Genomic DNA, 18593 nt, shown 5'->3' with positions numbered 1-18593 from the left:
GAAGAGAGGTCCCAAAGATCCATTTCCTCCAGACCTCTTTCAAACTGCTGAATGACCCCTTTTTGCAACAAGTTTCTTCAAAAGGAAAAACTGGAATTGGACACAAATTATTCCAGATAATTCTTACCTCCCAAACAAAAGCATAAATGAAAATATATTCTTTATAATTTTATTGGCAAATTTACCCTCTTAAGATTTATGTCAACTTATTTTATTATAATAACCTTTGTCTTCTTTTCAAGTAAATCTAGTGTGTGTCGTAGCATGAGGTCACTTATATGAGGAATATTTTGCCTCTTTAATGCCTCCCTGTCATCCCTTTTTTTGGCTACATCATTATCAGAAAAAAAGTATCCACACTAGAAAGCATTTATAAATTTTAACAGTTCATTTGAATATGCTTTGAGCAAATTTTTTTTCTTCTGCTTTCATTTTTTATTTTTTCAATTTAAAAACATTTATCGTTTATTTACTTATCATTTGTTTATAACCATTCTTTCCATAAAATCTTCTATCCCTCTTCCCCCCCCCCCCGCCCCCAACAACAACAACATCCAGAAACAGTTACAAGTAACAGATAGTTACTGACCCCAAGCCATTCTGTGAGTTTCCCTAGCCAGGAATGGCTACAAACCTGGGTCTTTCCAATTCTAGGCAATGTTTTTACTACTGTAAGGCAGCCTCCTGAATAGTATAGAACTGAAGTTAAAGAGTATTATTAGCTCATCTGTATTAAATGTTTTAGATTTTTTTTTGGGTTCTAATGAATGGTATCTGTTTAAAATGGTGCAAACATAACTTCCTGGAAAGACAAGTATTTTAACAGAAATTATTGATTGCGGTCTAAATTTTAGGATATTTGAACTGAAAATATAATGCGCTACATATGAAATCTCTGCCGCCATGGAAATATTTTATTGTTTAAATTTGATCCAGAAAGATAGCCCCATTTCCAAGAAACATCAACAAGAGAAAAACAATGATATATTGGTTTTAAGACATTTTTGTAATAACAATTTATATATGGATCAAATTGCATCAAACAAATATGTTTGAAGGGCTATGACACTAATTCCTCTTTTAGAAGACTATAAGCTGTTTATGTTGGTGTTTATTTTCTATGTTTCTACAACAGTAATATTTAACTCAGCCTGTCCCAGATGCATTTGGGGAAAACTATTTGTCATTGGATTATTGAATAGGGATGGGGACAGGATGCTTGAGTCAATACTTGTCCCAAAAAATAAAATTAATTAATATTAATGTGTTTTTAAATTGCTTTTAATATATATGAGCCTGTTGTCTATTCCCTAGAGTGCTCTTGGGAGCTGTAGAGCCTTAACACATCTGATAAACAAACATTGCTAATTAACTTTTTTGTTCTTATAAAATTTCTTGATTGTCCTCTTTTCCCTGCCTACAAATATCATACCAAATGCCCAGGTATAGTAAATCTACCTGGGGTTGCATTGACCTGTGCTTGCAGATTTGTGTTACCTACAATTTACAAGAGTGAACTGGCATACTGCTTTTTCAACACTTTTTTTTATTTTGTGTTATCATGAAAACTCCACAACTTAGCAGGTTTGAACAGCTAAGTTGCTGAATCAAAATACAGTTTGCTTAAGCAGTCGGCTTCTTTTGGTCCTACTTTTGAACTATGCTTTGTGTGTCTTCTCGATGAAGTCATTTTTGTAAAGCTGATCTGCTGGGAAAAAATAATATTCTGCTGTCTTCGTGAAGTTAAAATAGAACCGTTCTGATAAAATAATTAGTATTTTGGCTGCAGAAGTCTGAACCATTCCTGCAATATGATAGGTACAGGTTAGGTTAAGTTCTTTGTGCTTCTTAGTCAATTATAGATACACACACGCACACACACACACACACACACACTTTGTATACCATATGTACACATACATATATAAACATACAGATAAGAACACAATGTAACAACCTAATTCCAGTAAACTAACAACCAGTGAAGCTATTTTGTCTAATTCCTGATAATGCCATGAATGTTTATTCAAGAAATCACAAAATATTTTACTCACTGTGTCATTCATAGGAGAGGAAAAATGCTTTCAAGAGTTTAATATGAAAGAGGCTAAGTATATATGATTTCAACATAAAATAATGCATGTTAAATAATTAAAATAATTTGTGGATTTTTGTATAATTCCACCACCATGCCAAAATGCACCCAGATGGAGTAGGGACAATTGCATGGTTCAAATAGATTACTGCATTACTAAAAAGGACACGTACACTTGCATAAATTGTTTATGGAATCATATAATATTCCTTAAGTTTAAATACATACCTCTCCAAATTTGAGAAAGCCTAAACTGCTAGCTTATTTAACTGCTACTCCATCTTTTCCAGAAGCTCATTTCCAGTATAAGATCAACAAGGATCAAAAAGTCAAGAAACAGAGACTAAAGTTGGGAATAGACAGATGTAACTTCAGGGGCCAGGTATGAACAGGCTGTCTGAAGAACATGCAGTTTATTCAGAACCTCCTTTGAAAGATAAATTCCTTGGACTTTTCAGACTAAAACATCCTGCAGCTCTATACACTCACCCAGGATCTTATGGCTTTCTTGTGTGACCTTACAGGGATGCACAGTTTTAAAAGAATCTCTCTGGTGAGGAATATCACTTCTGTATACTGCTTTGTCATTCTGACAAAAAGCAACAAGAACTTGTGAAAGCCTCTGAAAATATATTTTGACTACTCAGAAATTAAGATCCAGCAACTACTTTTTGTTGGTCAGGATTATGTACTGTAAATAAGGAAGAAAATAAACATCCTCAAACCAAACTAGTCCCATCAATCCAATTTATAGCAGTGTTTCTCAACCTTGGCAACTTTAAAATGGGTGGACTTTCAACTCCCAGAGTTTCCCACCAGCTTGCTGATTAGAGAGAAAGACTGTTTGCTGCATCAAACAAAACAAAAATCCCCATGAAAGTGACTTACAACCATTCTCGGAAAAAGCTTGTTCCAACATCTCTAGAGCGGAATGGGACAACTCGTGGCCAACTCGCCACAACCATCTTGCTACAGCTGATACGCCATGGCCAACTCACAGTGGGACAACTCACCAATTCAACTCAAGATAACTCAAGACTGGGACAAGCTGCTCACCCCAGCCTTTAGGACTTTAGGTTCAAATCTAAAGCAAAACAAGGCTTGCTGCAATTCACTTATCCCTCTCTTGAGTTATTCTGCATTGAATTGTCCCATGGCAAATTGGCTGTGGCAAGGCAGCTGCGGCAAGTTGGCCTTGGCAAATTGTCCTAGATCCCTTTAGAGTAGACATGTCAAACACAAGGCCCGGGGGCCGGATGCGGCCCGCGAAGTGGTTTCATGTGGCCCGCAAAGCCATCCTGGAAACAGTGAGGGAATGGCCCCCACTGCCTTGGCCCTGGCCCAGAGACTCTCCTTCTGCCAGAGACCCTCAGATCTGTCCCACTCCTGCCCAGGCCCCCATAGGCACCCTTGATGCGAACAATGTAGAGCTGGCCATGCCCACCCAGTAGGCCATACACAGTCTAGCCACGCCCACCCAGTAGGCCACGCCCACCCTGGCCATACCCACCCGGCCCCTTGAGGGCAACCATAATGCTGATGTGGCCCTCAATGAAATTGAGTTTGACACCCCTGCTTTAGAGGGTGCCAGATTGGGGAACCCTATAGGCAAATAAAAGAAGCAGTCAGGATTTACAGAAAACTGTTTTAAAATTAAAACAGTTAAATAACTATATAGTTCTAAGTGAAAATCAGAGTCCAGCATAATTGACCCGAAGTTTGAAGATCACTAAAATGCTTATATCGGGGATAGTCCTCTTAGTTTAAAATCTGATTGAAAATAGAAAATATTTGGCATTAAATAGCCAGTTGTTCATGAAAAGGCAGTTCCTCAATAAATTAATCGTACCACCTTTCTTGCTCAGACTTTACTATCATGTAAATATGTTTGAATTATATTTGTACCTGCCACTTTTCAATAACATTTTCTCAATAGGCATTATATAGTAATAATGGTGCATAATCCTTTTGCATTGCCTTATTGCTCTTTACATACACGTTACCCAAGAGAATTGCATTATTTCTCTAGTGTGATTAGTGTGTCCATTCATCCTTAATTTTTAAAAAATTATTATTATATTACAGAAGTAGCTTCACTTAGTTGAAGACTGTTTCCTTCATACCATTAAGAACCAATCTTATTTAAAAGAATCAGCTAAGTTCTAAAAGCGTGAGGCTTTTCGCCAAAGAAGCTATTACAGTATTTAAAATTGGTTTTGTATAGCTTGCTGGATGATATACTACAGTTAATAGTCTTTCTCCAGTCTACCATTTTTTTTGTTTTTGTTTTGGACATAGTTCACATTGTCTTTCATGTTCACCATGCTCATGTTTCAACATGGTGAAGTTTTAAACACACACAAGCACATACACATACACACAGAGTGAGTTATTATATAAAGACACACATAAAAAAGAGCCTTGGTGGAGCAGTGGGCTAATGCCTCCTTAAGTAACACCAGCTGCCTGCAATTAGTGCAGGTTCGCATCCCACCAGGCTCAAGGTTGACTCAGCCTTCCATCCTTCCGAGGTAGGTAAAATGAGGACCCAGATTGTTGGGGGCAATTAAGCTGACTTTGTAATAATGCCGCTTGGGGGGGGTGTGAAAGCCCTAATAAGCAGGCATATACATAGAATGAAGGCTACTGCTAAGCTTGTAAGCCGCCCTGAGTCTTCGGAGAAGGGCGGGATATAAATGGAATTAAAAAAAATATTTTTAGCCTAATGATCATGAAGGACATAGAACCATAAAAATCCATGCCAGATGAAAGAGAACTTGAATGCCTTTTCAGGTTTCCTAGATCTTGTCAGATTTAAAGGATTCTTGTGGGCTTTGTCAGTGAATCCTAGCCAGCTTAGTAACCACTGTCTGGTTTTAATCATTTATATTTTCTTTAATGATGTAAATTGCAAAAGATTAATAGGCATTAAGTAACTGATAGTACATGTGGGCTAAGGACTTTGATTTCTGTAAAAAGAACTGAGTATCAAAAGTACTGTGCATACGTATTTCTATATTAACATGCAATTTATATTGTTTTTTCAGCATATCATGACAGTTATTTCCTATTGTGCTAGTCTGCTTATTATTTATTATTTAGTGTATGATGAGAACATGACAGAAGAGAAATAAATCCATGTAATTATGTATAAAACATGGGTATGGCAGTGGCTTCATAACTAGATCTCCAGCTTTCTAGGCAATCACCTCTGGCATAGTTTCATGCAGTTCTTATAGGGAACCAGATAATGTATGCCGTGTCCAGTTTTTTTCACAATATGTTTAATAGTTTGCATATCAGTACCACGATCGCAACAAGGGGAATCTTTCCATCCCCACTGAGAGAGGGAGGGAAGAGGCACTTCCAATATCACACCTAATTCTGTTCAATTTTGACCAGAAAGAGTGAGGCAGGTCAAAAAACAGCTGGTTTGGTAGAGGGATCACTAATGGTCAGGCCACAAGAAGACACCTTGGACCATTCCTCTCTCCAGGCGTTCTCAGGGTTAAACTGGATAGATGTTAACTGAATCATTGTTTTCCATTCTGGCCTATGGGATTTCAATCTTGTGATAGACTGTGCATTGTCCTGGTGAATAAGGGAGGGCCTTATTGTTCGCCATCATTGACCATAGCCGAATGAGAGCTTGTTGTTGGTATGATATTGCTAAATACTGGTAACCAGTGCACAGGAGTATCATTGCAATCAATGTGCCAGAGATGATACGCATTGTCTGGTGGAGTTGGGCATCAACCATTAGGGCATGGGCACTGTGAAGCCACACATTGGCACAATATTCAGATGTAGAATCAACCAAAGCCAATGCTGTTATTCCTAGGGTGTTAACATCAGCAAACCAGGATGCTCCAGCCAGTCTGTTCAGTAAATTGTTGCAGCTTTTCAATTTTGCAGCTGTTGTTTCCAGATAACAGATTTTGTCAGAAAGTTAGTCATCTGTCCAGTGCTACCCCCAGGTACTTTGGTGAGTTATTAATCAGGCATTACATGCATATATTGTATGAAATTATTACCCTTTAGTTGACATATCCATTATAATTGTGTCCTATTATCATTTTTACCCAAGCTTGATATAAAATAGGGGCTTGCTAACTGTTTGCCATCACACCTCCCTTGGATTCAGTCTGCATTTCCCCAAGGTACACCTGAAGGTTTGGGAAACCCTGATATATTGAGGGAATAATAAAGAACTGAGCAATTCTAGAAATAGGAGAACAGAACTTCAAACTGAAGAATTTGCTTAAATGAGCTGTGTAGCGCTTCTATAGAAACTACTGTTATCCACATTTTTCTAATGGAGATGACAGCAGCAGCATTTATAGAGCAGCTAGCCAGATAATATAAACAATTGTGGCTGGAGGAAAACAGGATCTTTCATGAGATCAATCAAGTAAGATAGATTCATTCTGCTAACATGGCGGTATTGAGAAGTGAAATGGCCTCAGTGTGGAAATGAAACTGTACATGAAAATTACTTTCACCAAAGAAACTAATTAGTTTCATCCCTGAGGTATATCATCCAGTCTCCACCAAGAGTACAAGATCCATACTGATCACAGAATAGCAGCAAAATAAGCCAAGCAGATATGGGGCAAATATAACTTTGTAGCAGATTGCTACCTAACAAGTCTGGCTACAATAAACTAGAGTGAACTCTGGTCTTATAAATTTAGAAATAAAAATGGAAAATTATAGAGCTTATAGCACATACATATATGTTTTTAGGGACAAGGAAGAATTATTCTTTCTTTCACTGTACAAAAAACATTAAATAAAATTAGGATAGACTAAACCTTACGGTTGCTCTTTTAAAATATTTTGAATAACACTGTTCTGTAGATCAGTGGTCCTCAATCTTTGCTGCGTGGTGGCCTGGCTGGGAGGGGAGAGGGGAACTGGGCTGTGTGAGCCGGAGGCCAGAGCTCATGCATCTGCAGCTCTACTCACTGCAAGAAAGAAGAGAATCCTTTGGGGCACCGTTCGCATGAGTGGAGCTGCACAAACTGGGTAGTGGGCTGCAGCCCCAGAGTTTGGGGACCCCTGCTGTAGATAAATGGAGCAATTTGTAATAGAATAGTGCCCGCTATTCTGCTACAATACTTTATCTGCTTTTTAAAAATAACTTTCAGTTTAGTATAAATGTGTCAAGCCCTTTTTACTAATGCTAGTAATGTGTGTGTGTGTGTGTGTGTGTGTGTGTGTGTGTGTGTGTGTGTGTTTCAGTGAATATAAAGAAAACTAAAACTGAACATGCAAAGCAAAGGAATTTCAGAATATATTATGCCTTTCGTAGTTTAATAAAAACAAATAGTGGGTGTATGACTGGGAAGATAAGAAAGTAGAGATTACACATATGGTAATCTTGACAATGTAATCCTTCAGGGAATAAAAATTAAATGGAAGGACAGAGAATAAAAATTACTTGGAAGGGTGGTACCCCGGAGCTAAGTTGCAAAATGTCTGAGTTAGTTAAGCCAACAATCACTCGTAATTTTATCGAACAATAGAGCACTTATAAAGACTGAACTCACAGGTAGTCAAGTAATGTAGCAGTTTCAAGATTTCAGGAGTGCACTTAAAACATTTAGCTGAGTTTGAAATGATTGAAAAGAAGGCTAAGGCACAATAAGGAAATGGTTATTTCTTATAGATCATCCTTATGTGTTTGTTCACAGTACAGAATATACTGTATATGCTTGTATCATAAAACAATTTCTTATCCTTCGTTCAAAAATAGTTGCTCTTTTTATCTTTAGAAAATTGAAAGAACATAACCTCTTACTGGATCATGCCAAAGGCTCATGCAGTCCGCATAACTAGGTTGCATAATAGCCAGCTAATACATTTGGGAAGTGAACAAGCCTGGATGACAGTTTCCTTTAATTGACGTGTCCTTGCAAGGATTTAAGACATACTGTATTGCATTTAGCCACGATACTAATTGGGAACTAAGGTTTCTCAGAGCAAGAATGTCAGTTTCATCAGCAACATCCTCACTTGGGCCAGGCCCTCTCTCAGTCCAACACATCTCACAGAGTTGTTTTTGTGGGGAAAATGGGAGGCAGAAAATACGTTGCATTATTTGTAAAAATAAAGGCGGAATATAAATTACATAAATAAATACGTATAGCATTTCAGTTCAAGATGAAGAACTGCAAATCAAAATTTCTATTAAGCCTTGGGGAGGGGTTAAAAAAATAAATAAACACCAAGATCAAACTGCCCAGGTTACAAGATGGATTTTCATTTTATTCCAGTAGAAGGCAAGCAACTTCTTAGTCTCCTTTTAAGACCATCCAAATGGCATGCTATTCCCACAACTGCTGGCAACCAGCTCCATAGCATAACAGTATTTTGTGTGAAATACCGTATGTTTATTTCTCTTCGTCCTTAATCTCCATGAATTTTGCTTTAAACGTCACGAAAACTGGAAAAAACTCTTTCTCCATGTTATTCTCCATACAAGTTTATAAGTTAAATTACAGTGAGAGCCAGAACTCAAGATGTTATTTTCTGCTGACTTAAAGCTTTTTAAAAATTCTTTTATTCTTAGATGCTTCCTTAGTTTTTCTAATACAGATAGTCCTCAGTTTACAGCAGTTCATTTAGTGACAGTTCAAAGTTACAACAGCACTGAAAAAGGTGACATGATCTTTTTTCACACTTTTGACTGCTGCAGCATCCCCATGGTCACACGATCAAAATTCAGATACTGGCAACTGACTCATATTTATGATGGTTGCAGTGTCCCGGGGTCATATGATCACCTTTTGTGACTTTCTGACAAGCAGTCAGTGGAAAGCCAGATTCACTTAACAAACATGTTGCTGTCTTAACAACTGCAGTAATCCACTGAACAACTGTGGCAAGAAAGGTCATACAATGGGGCAAAACTCACAACACATCTCACTTAGCAACATAAATTTTGTGCTCAATTTTGGTCATAGGTCAAGGACTACCTCTTTTGGAGTTAGAAATATTTATCTAGACAATATAAAAACTAAATTTACAGTTTTTTTCCTCCATTCTGCGCAGTATTTTCGTGTTTTATTTTTTAAAAAATACTGTCACAAATGGTTGTCAGTGAAAATGATACAGAGATGCAAAAAACAACCTGTTTCATTAGTGCTGTTAGAAAAGAGAATAGAAAAAGAGTTCAACAAACATTTTCGGTGGCAACAAAAGGGAATAGAATTTAGATCAAAAATACAGTACAAATTTAGGATGCCCTAATTTCAGTCTCAGGTTTGCCAAGTATGGATGTATAATTTTTGACACCTACACTTTTTTTGGTAATTTATTCATTCAGAATATAGAATAACAGAGTTGGAAGGGACCTTGGAGGTCTTCTAGTCCAACCCCCTACTCAGGCAGGAAACCCTATACCATTTCAGACAAATGGTTGTCCAATCTCCTCTTAAAAACCTCCAGTGTTGGAGCATTCACAACTACTGGAGACAAGTTGTTCCACTGGTTAATTGTTCTAACTGTTAGGAAATTTCTCCGTAGTTCTAGGTTGCTTCTTTCCTTGATTAGTTTCCATCCATTGCTTCTTGACCCACCCTCAGGTGCTTTGGAGAATAGCTTGACTCCCTCTTTATGGCAACCCCTGAAATATTAGAACACTGCTATCACGTCACTTCTAGTCCTTCTCTTCATTAAACTACTAGACATACCCAATTCCAGCAACCGTTCTTTGTATGTTTTAGCCTCCAGTCCCCTAATCAGCTTTGTTGCTCTTCTTTGTACTCTTTCTAGAGTCTCAACATCTTTTTTACATTGTGGTGACCAAAACTGGATGCAGTATTCCAACTGTGGCTTTACCAAGGCATTATAAAGTGGTACTGACACTTCATGTGATCTTGATTCTATCCCTCTGTTAATGCAGCCTAGCACTGTGTTCCTTTTTTTGGCAGCTGCAACAAACTGCTGGCTCATACTTTAAATGATTGTCCACTAGGACTCCAAGATCCCTCTCACAGTTACTACTATTGAGGTACCATTTATACTGTACCTGGGAATTTTGTTTTTTCTTGCCTAAATGTAGAACCTTAATTTTTTCATCATTAAATTTCATTTTGTTAAATAGTGCCTAATATTCAAGTCTGTCAAGATCCTTCTGTATCTTAAGCCTAACTTTTGGAGTGTTGGCTATTCCTGCCAGTTTGGTGTCATCTGCAAATTTGATGAGTTCCCCATATATTCCTTCATCCAAATCATTGATGAAAATGTTGAAGAGTAGTGGGCCTAAAACAGAACCTTGGGGTACTCCACTGCATATTCCCCTCCATGTAGATGCATTTCCATTGAGGACTAAACGTTGAGTGCGGTCAGTCAGCCAGTTACAAATCCATTTGGTGGTGATGCTGTCTAACTCACATTTTTCTATCTTATCAAGTAATAGGTTGTGGTCTACTTTATCAAATGCCTTACTGCAATCCGAGTAAATTATATCCACAGCAATCCTCTAGTCCAGTAATTTTGTCACCTTTGTCAAATAATGCAATAAGATTTTCTGGCTTGATCTGTTTTTGACAAACCCATGTTGGTTTAACTTAAACCAAATTTATTTTATTGATTTATTATTATTATTTATTTTAGTATTGTAAGCCATCCAGGGGCTCTTGGCTGAGTTGGGCGGCTATAAATATTGATTGGTTGAATGAATAAATGAATGAATATAAAATAAAATAAAATAAAATAAAGTTGGCCTATATAGACTAATGATGTAATGCAGATTCTTATGTTCTGATACTGTATTCTATAAGAGATAGTTAAAATCTTGGGCTTTTGCCTTTTTGTTCCTGGGTTAATTAGCTTTTGAAAAAAAGAAGAACCCTTGACAGCTACAACAAAGGCCAGGTGTGTTTATCTTTCCATCAAAGAAGCATACTTGAGTCTTTCTTTCTAAACATGCTTTTAAAAAGTAACTCTTAGCTTAGCTTAAACACCTTACCTTGGAACTCTTTATAAACTTCCAATTTTGTGAATAAATATGTCCCTTGATTTGATAGTTAATTAAGATAAATTAATTGGCATTTTTGCAAATGCAACCTTTTATTTTAAAAAAAAAGTTTGTTAGCCTAAAACAAAATTAAATCTACATGTATTGGGATAAAATATATCAATAAATACATGCCTTTAGATTAAAATATACTCAGAAATAAAGATGTGTAATAAATGTGTTAGCATATATTTATTTTTGTTTTTAATTTATATCCTGCCCTTATTGTTTTTTATAAATAACTTATCTAATACTCCTTCCTCCTCCTATTTTCACCACCACCACAACCCTGTGAAATGAGTAAGGCTTACAAATAATGACAGCCCCAAGGTCATCCACCTGGCTTTCATGACCAAGGCAGATCAAGAACTCACCCTCTCCCATTTTCTAGGCTAGACCAAACCATCTCTCTCTCTCTCTTAAATGTTAAGGTAAAGATTTTCAGAAATAAATTTGGAATACACTTATAAATGAGCACATGAAATAAAAGAGATTATTTCCTGGTCCGTCCATTTTCACTTGGAAGCAAGTTACTGAACAACTGGATTTTTCCCCCCAAGTGTACTTCTGTACAATTATCCAGCTGTATTGTGAAGCCAGTGGCTGTATTCTCATATTGCACATGAAGTAATTGGGGTAAACACATTCTCCTAAACTACACCCATACATTCCTACATGTGACTAGTGTAGGAGATGACCTGACAACTAGAATGGCACTGCCTGCAAGCCACCCATTCTCACTCCTAGAATTCCTTAGCAGATGGGATCCATATCAGGCTTCTTCCACTAGCACGAGTGGGGTGGGTTAGTCCTCTTGGGGAGAGACAACTCCTCAAATACCCTGGATCCATCCCATGCAGAGCTTTAAAGGTAGCAATCAACACTTTGAATTGGATGCAGAAGCAAACTGGAAGCCAACGCAGCTCACGCAGTTGCTGTATTATATGTGCAGCCCTAGGGGCTCCCAGGACTGTGTGCACCACTGCATTTTGCACTAGCTGCAGCTTCCAAATACTCTTCAAGGGTAGCCCCATTGTTGTAATCCAGACGAGAGATGACTGGAGCACACGGCGTCAAGATCCAAGTAAGGGCACAACCATTGATATGGGTTACAGAATCTTGAAAGCCTGACAGCATTGCCTTTTTTCCTCCTCTTGGAGCAAAGAGCATCAAAGCACAAGCATTTTCAGCTTCTGTCTAACATCTTCCTCCTTTCCTGGGTTTAATTCATGTTTTGCTAACTGCCTCTAATGCATTCTTTCTCCAAGGTAATTTCTGTGGTTCTCTACAAATGAATCTAAGTCAATGCCCTTAGATTTCTTCCACACTCCCAAAACACCGCCTAAGCTAGTCTGAATTTTTAAAGGAATTCACAAAAGTTCCTCTGTTGGCACCACCAGCCCTGCCTTTAGGAGGAATGAGATAGTTCTCTCAGGTAACAGACACTGGAAATCAGGAAATGTAATTAAGTGATAGAAGGCATAGTTCTGCATGCCACACGGTTAATTCTGTAGCCCGAAGCTAGTCTGGCCTTTTCATATACATATATAGTGGTCTGTTAAACTTAAGCGTTCTGGTAATTTTATATGGATTTTGAAAGAAATTCTCTTTTTATGTTTCATGTTTTTCTATTAACAAATTGTAGAATGGTGCAAAGGAGGTCTAGTTTGTAGCGTTTGCCACAATTAAAATATTAAAATAAATCTTTTCAGAGATCTAACTTTTTTAAGTTGAAGCAGAATTCCCAAAGAATAGTAGGGATCTTCAGCAGCTATTGAATAGGTCGTTCTAGTTAATGTGAACAAAAAATTGCATAATATGTGATCTTACGTGATCAGATTTAGACGTAGTTAAAAATGAAATGGTCTTCGACTCTGACATAAAAAACTAAAAAAAAAAATCAAACTGACATGTAAATTTAAAGTTTTGTGGTCTTGTGATTTATCCAGCATGTGGTTAATGAGTAGCCCTTGGTAATCATGCATAAAGAAAAATATGCACCTCTGGTTTTGCTATCTTCAGCTATTACCACTAATAGGCACCATCCACATGTCTTGAAATCTATTTTCTGCGTTATTTATATTTACAGTATTATTGTTTAACTTACATTCTCTCCTTTATTTTTGCAAGCAACAACCTGTTTCACTGAAAGATATTATAGAGAAAGCAGAATAGCAGGAACTGAGAATCTGCTTTTTGGTTGCTAGGGGTATGGGGAGAAATTTTGTATTTGCATAAATATTTTAGGGCATGGTTGGTGAGGCATTGCATACTTTTTGAAGTTTCAGTTACTGATAAATAATACTAATGCTAATGAGGATCGAATTTTGGACCCAAACTAAATAAATTGCAATAATAATAATAATAATAATAATAATAATAATAATAATAATAATAATAATAATAATAATAATAATAATAATAATTAATAATAATAATAATATAAAGTTGGAAGGGACCTTGGAGGTCATCTAGTCCAACCCCCTGCTCAGGCAGGAAACCCTATACCATTTCAGGCAAATGGTTGTCCAATCTCCTCTTAAAAACCTCCAGTGTTGGAGCATTCACAACTACTGGAGACAAGTTGTTCCACTGGTTAATTGTTCTAACTGTTAGGAAATTTCTCCTTAGTTCTAGGTTGCTTCTTTCCTTGAGGCTTGTGTGCCCTAGTGGAACGTCTCGGAATTCCACTCACTTTGTGGTTTACCAGCTTACCCAGTGGGCTGGGTAGACTTGTGTCCCTTTGTGCTCCTGAGTCAAGGGGATTAGATGCTCTCTGGCTGGCCTCTCCAGGTTGGCCCACCCCAGAGTCACACTGATCAGCAGAGTAGGCGCAGCGGTTGCTGAAGTTCAGATGGCTTGCTCCTTCAGGGGATCCATGTTGCATTCCAGGACTCCCCACTTCTCCTTCTGGTTCCACCTCAGATATGACAGAAAAGTCTAGAGAGTCCATGTGAGGGCTGGCTTGGACGCCAGTTTGAGGACCTCGGGAGGGACTTATGATGCAGTCCTCACTTAGTGGCCATTCTGGAAACTGTTTCCTGAGCTGATCAATGTGTCATCTGACAACTCGCCCTCCCTCCAGCCTCACTTCGTAAGAAAGGGGACCAGATGATTTGGTAATTTTACCAGGAACCCACAGATTCCCATGTCCATAGTTTCTGGCCCATACCCAATCGCCCATTTCCAGCCCCCTTGGGGGTTTTGGTCGAGAGGCTTCTGCTGCTACTCTATCTGGATGCAACCTGTCCAGTTTAGTGATCAGTTGCCTCTCCCAACAAAGTTCTGCAGGACTTTTGCCTGTAGCAGTGCAGGGCGTAGAATGTTGGCAGAATAAAAAATCTGCCAGTCTGTGATGTCAGTCACCTGTTACGATGCGTTTGAGTGATTCCTTTGTGGTCGTCACCATTTGTTCAGCTTGACCATTAGAGTACGGGTGAAAAGGGGCAGATGTTGCATGCCTGATAAGATTTGCTCTTAGGAAGGCCTGAAATTCAGCAGCAGTGAATTGGGCCCCATTGTCTGAACTAAGACATCTGGCAACCCATGTGTGGCAAAGAGTTTTCTCAGCACCTGGATGGTCCTAGCAGTAGTCATGTTAGGAACTGGAATTACTTCCAGCCATTTGGAGTGGCTATCCACTACTATAAGGAAGAGCTGTCCCTGAAAGGGCCCAGCGTAGTCTATGTGAATCCTAGACCAGGGAGTGTGCGTTTCCTCCCACCTGTGAATTGGAGCCTGTGGCATTTCAGGACTAGATTGCTGGCATGTATAACAACCATTGACTTGTGCCTCAATGTCCTTATCAAGGCCAGGCCACCAAAGGTAGCTTCTAGCTAAAGCTTTCATTCTGACAATGCCTGGATGGCCTTCATGTAATGACTGTAAAACCCTGTCTCTTAGGGAAGTGGGAATTATGACTCTGTTTCCCCTTGTGGGCAGATAACTCATGCCTTCTGACAAAATAGTTTTGAAATTCAGAACCTGGGCTTTTATCCAACCAGCCCGTGTATACCCATGACAATAATAATAATAATAATAATAATAATAATAATTATTATTATTATTATTATTATTATTATTATTAATAATAATAATAATAATAATAATAATAATAATAATAATAATAATTTTTCAATAACAACAACAATAATAATAATAAAAAAGTTGGAAGGGACCTTGGAGGTCATCTAGTCCAACCCCCTGCTCAGGCAAGAAACCTTATACCATTTCAGGCAAATGGCTGTCCAGTCTCTTCTTAAAAACCTCCAGTGTTGGAGCATTCACCACCTCTGGAGGCAGGTTGTTCCACTGGTTAATTGTTCTAACTGTCAGGAAGTTTCTCCTTAGTTCTAGGTTGCTTCTCTCCTTGACTAGTTTCCATCCGTTGCTTCTTGTCCTGCTTTCAGGTGCTTTGGAGAATAGTGTATTTCATTATATAAAATAAGAAAATATGTGAGACTTCTGCAGAAGCCAAGGGTGCTAGATATAATTTTTCCAGCAAATTATAATCATTAATCATTGTTGAGGATATTGGGAGTTGGAATTTATTTTCACTTAAAAAAGCAGCCTTTCCTCAGTCTCCAGCATTGGAAGGGATATGACCAGTCTACTTAGGAACCACTTTCAGTGAATGACAAATAAGAGCAAATGCAAAAATGGACATCTTTAATTGCTAGGGCGTGATTCAGAAAAAGATACTCTTGTTTAAGATAAAGCATAGATCTGAAGGATAATGGTGATGTTAATTTTCAAATAAAATATTTTATTTTATTTTATTAAATTTATATACCGCCCTTTCCCAAAGGACTCAGGGCGGTTTACAGGGCATTTAAAACAACCAATACAAAAGTTAAAAACAAATTAAAAAAGATTAAATTATCCCTAAAATTAAAAAAACCCAGTTAAAAATTCTCAGCCTGGGCCGGAGAGCTCAAAGAGCCAGGTTTTCAGGTCCCGGCGAAATGTGCGGAGGTCGGGGGCAGTCCTAAGCTCCACGGGCAGCTGGTTCCAGAGGGCAGGCGCACCCACAGAGAAGGCCCTTCCCCTGGGTGTTATCCGCCAACAGTCTTTTATCGGCGGCACCCTGAGAAGACCCTCCCTGGGAGCGCACTGGACGAAGGGAACTTGATGCCGGCAGCAGGTGTTCCCTCAGATACAGTATTATTGTATCAGGCATAAGAGTATTATCATCAATACTACAGAACCGCAGGGCAAGGATTTAGCCTTAAAACTTTAAGCTTTACCTTGCTGGCCAAGTCTGCATACATGGCAATGTAATAAATTAACATTGGGGAAAAATCATCGTGAACATTCATTTTAAGTCTTACAACGTATCAATCACCCTGAACCTGCAATAAGTGCTTAAGGTAATAGTCTACCTTATCTAACGTTTGATATTAATTAAATTAAATAATGAATAAATAAATTGCTCCCAGCCTGCTACCTTCCATATTTCCTGTTGGGATTTCAAACCCCAACAAGACCCCAAAAAGTGGCTAAGAGGTATGGTATATTTGTGTGAGTTATAAGAACAGAATGCCAAATGTATGTGGGAACACAGGAAAGTCCCTTATTTAAAGGCATTAACATTAGAGATGGGCAAAATTTGTTGTTGCAATGCTGTTCCAATCTCAAAGAGTTATTTTGAAAAAGACCATTTAAGAATAGTCAACTGCGGCTGAAAGAGCCCATTTCGATTTTAGGTCAGTTACTCTGGATTAAGAACATTTTGTGCACTGCTTATTAAGAGTGCAGAATGCTTTATTACAATCAGACATGATAGAAACTTTTCTCTCCTGTTTCAGGGAAGAGCTTCACATTGACTATCACAGTCTTCACAAATCCTCCACAAGTAGCCACGTACCATAGAGCTATCAAGATAACAGTGGATGGACCTCGAGAACCGAGAAGTAAGTAATCAGAAAACACTGTTGCTTTCTTCAGTTATTCAAGCTTTATGCAGTGAAGGGAAGATAGAGATGAATGAGCCTGTTGATCCTGTCTCTCTATTATTATTTTTTTGCCCATTCGCAGCCTTTTTGCCTCTCAATATTTGAAAGGGAATATCTACATCAAGGGGTTCTGTAATTATTTCGGCTATCCACGTAATCTGTTTATATACAATTAAAACTCTCGTCGTGACCTTTAACTGGGCAAAACAGTACATCATAGGTCAGGAGTGTCAAACGTACAACATCACGTGATACGTTGTGACGTATTGCAATTATTTTTTTTGCCATTGCCAGCAATGGGGTGGGCGCGATTTCGCTATGATGCATCCGGCCCATGGGACGGCAGTTTGACACCCCTGTCATAGGGCAACAATTTTTGAACCAAAATATCTCAAAAGGGATAACTTATAGAATGTGTCCGAAATGCAGGACCCGTGACTCCCAAGGGAATTACATTTGGGGAAGTTGTGGCTGCTTCAGTGCTACTAGCTGCTGTTGCATTGCTGGACTGTTGCTGCAGTCACCCAATCTTCATTTTCAATGTTCTGTGACCGTTTCCCAGCTAGTCTTGCAATCCTTCGCTCCCTCTTCCATCCAGCAGCAGCCATTTACCTGCGGGAAGGGAAGGGAAGGGAAAATTTCAATGCTCCACAATCACGCTCATTGGGAAAGTCAGCAGGAAATCAGAAGACACTCCTGCTCCCACTGGTTGTTTTTTTTTTTGCCCACCCTCAATCGTAAGTAAATTACTCTGAAACAATGAGCCAATAGGGCATTGAATGCCTAGTTGAGAAATAAAGATTAGAGCTCTAAAAATAGTAAGAGCTTACATGAATTGAGAAAGCTCCATACTAAATACACACATGCTGCATACATACTAGGGACAAAGGGTACTGATGAGTGAGGGAAGTGAAGTCAGGGCACACACTTAGTTCTCAGTCTCATGATGAGTTGTGTGAAGAGGGAACATAGGATGAGGATTTTAGTCACAGAATTTTATACAGTAGAATATTTTGTTCTGTTCAGTAAAGGGTTTAAATTAGGCTTAGTAAATGCTATACATATTGCTATACGCAATTACCTGGTAGAAAGGCTCTGTGAATTTAATGGATCATATTTCTGAATAGAAATATGTGCATTGCTAATTGCACTGTTAATCTTCCTGTACTTGATAATCTTCTTTGACATATAAATTTGCAATTTTTAGCAAGTTGGTGTGGGTCTCCAAGGGCAGTCACCAACGACTGAGGGGCCAAGGTGTTGCATTCCGGTTACAAGGTTCTAAACGTGTCACTGCTATGGAGAAGAATATAGTGGGAGCTTCTTGAATGGGGGAAAAAATTGATAAACTTTTTACTCTAGACTCTGTACTACATGCAAAAAACTGAAGTTGTAGGATAAAAGAAGCCATGTGCATTATTCAGCATTTCCTGCTCACTTTGCTGTCACTTTGCATAGGAAATTTAATTTTAGAAACAAAATAGGCCCGTTTATCCTCCCGTTAAAGCTGGCAAATAGA

General features: G+C 38.3%; 1 protein-coding gene across 1 annotated transcript in view; it reads left to right on the top strand.

Moving 5' to 3' along the window:
• Positions 1-18593, top strand: part of RUNX1 (RUNX family transcription factor 1) — a 113028-nt gene that overhangs the window by 24393 nt on the left and 70042 nt on the right. The window contains exon 3 of the mRNA XM_081327432.1: positions 16928-17032. Within this exon, the coding sequence (XP_081183558.1) occupies positions 16928-17032 (105 nt within the window). The remainder of the gene's footprint in view (positions 1-16927; positions 17033-18593) is intronic.

This window comes from Vipera berus (genome assembly GCF_964194415.1).
Source record: "Vipera berus genome assembly, chromosome: 4".
NCBI classification, from domain to species: domain Eukaryota; kingdom Metazoa; phylum Chordata; class Lepidosauria; order Squamata; family Viperidae; genus Vipera; species Vipera berus.
This window is presented reverse-complemented; position numbering and strand designations above follow the sequence as displayed.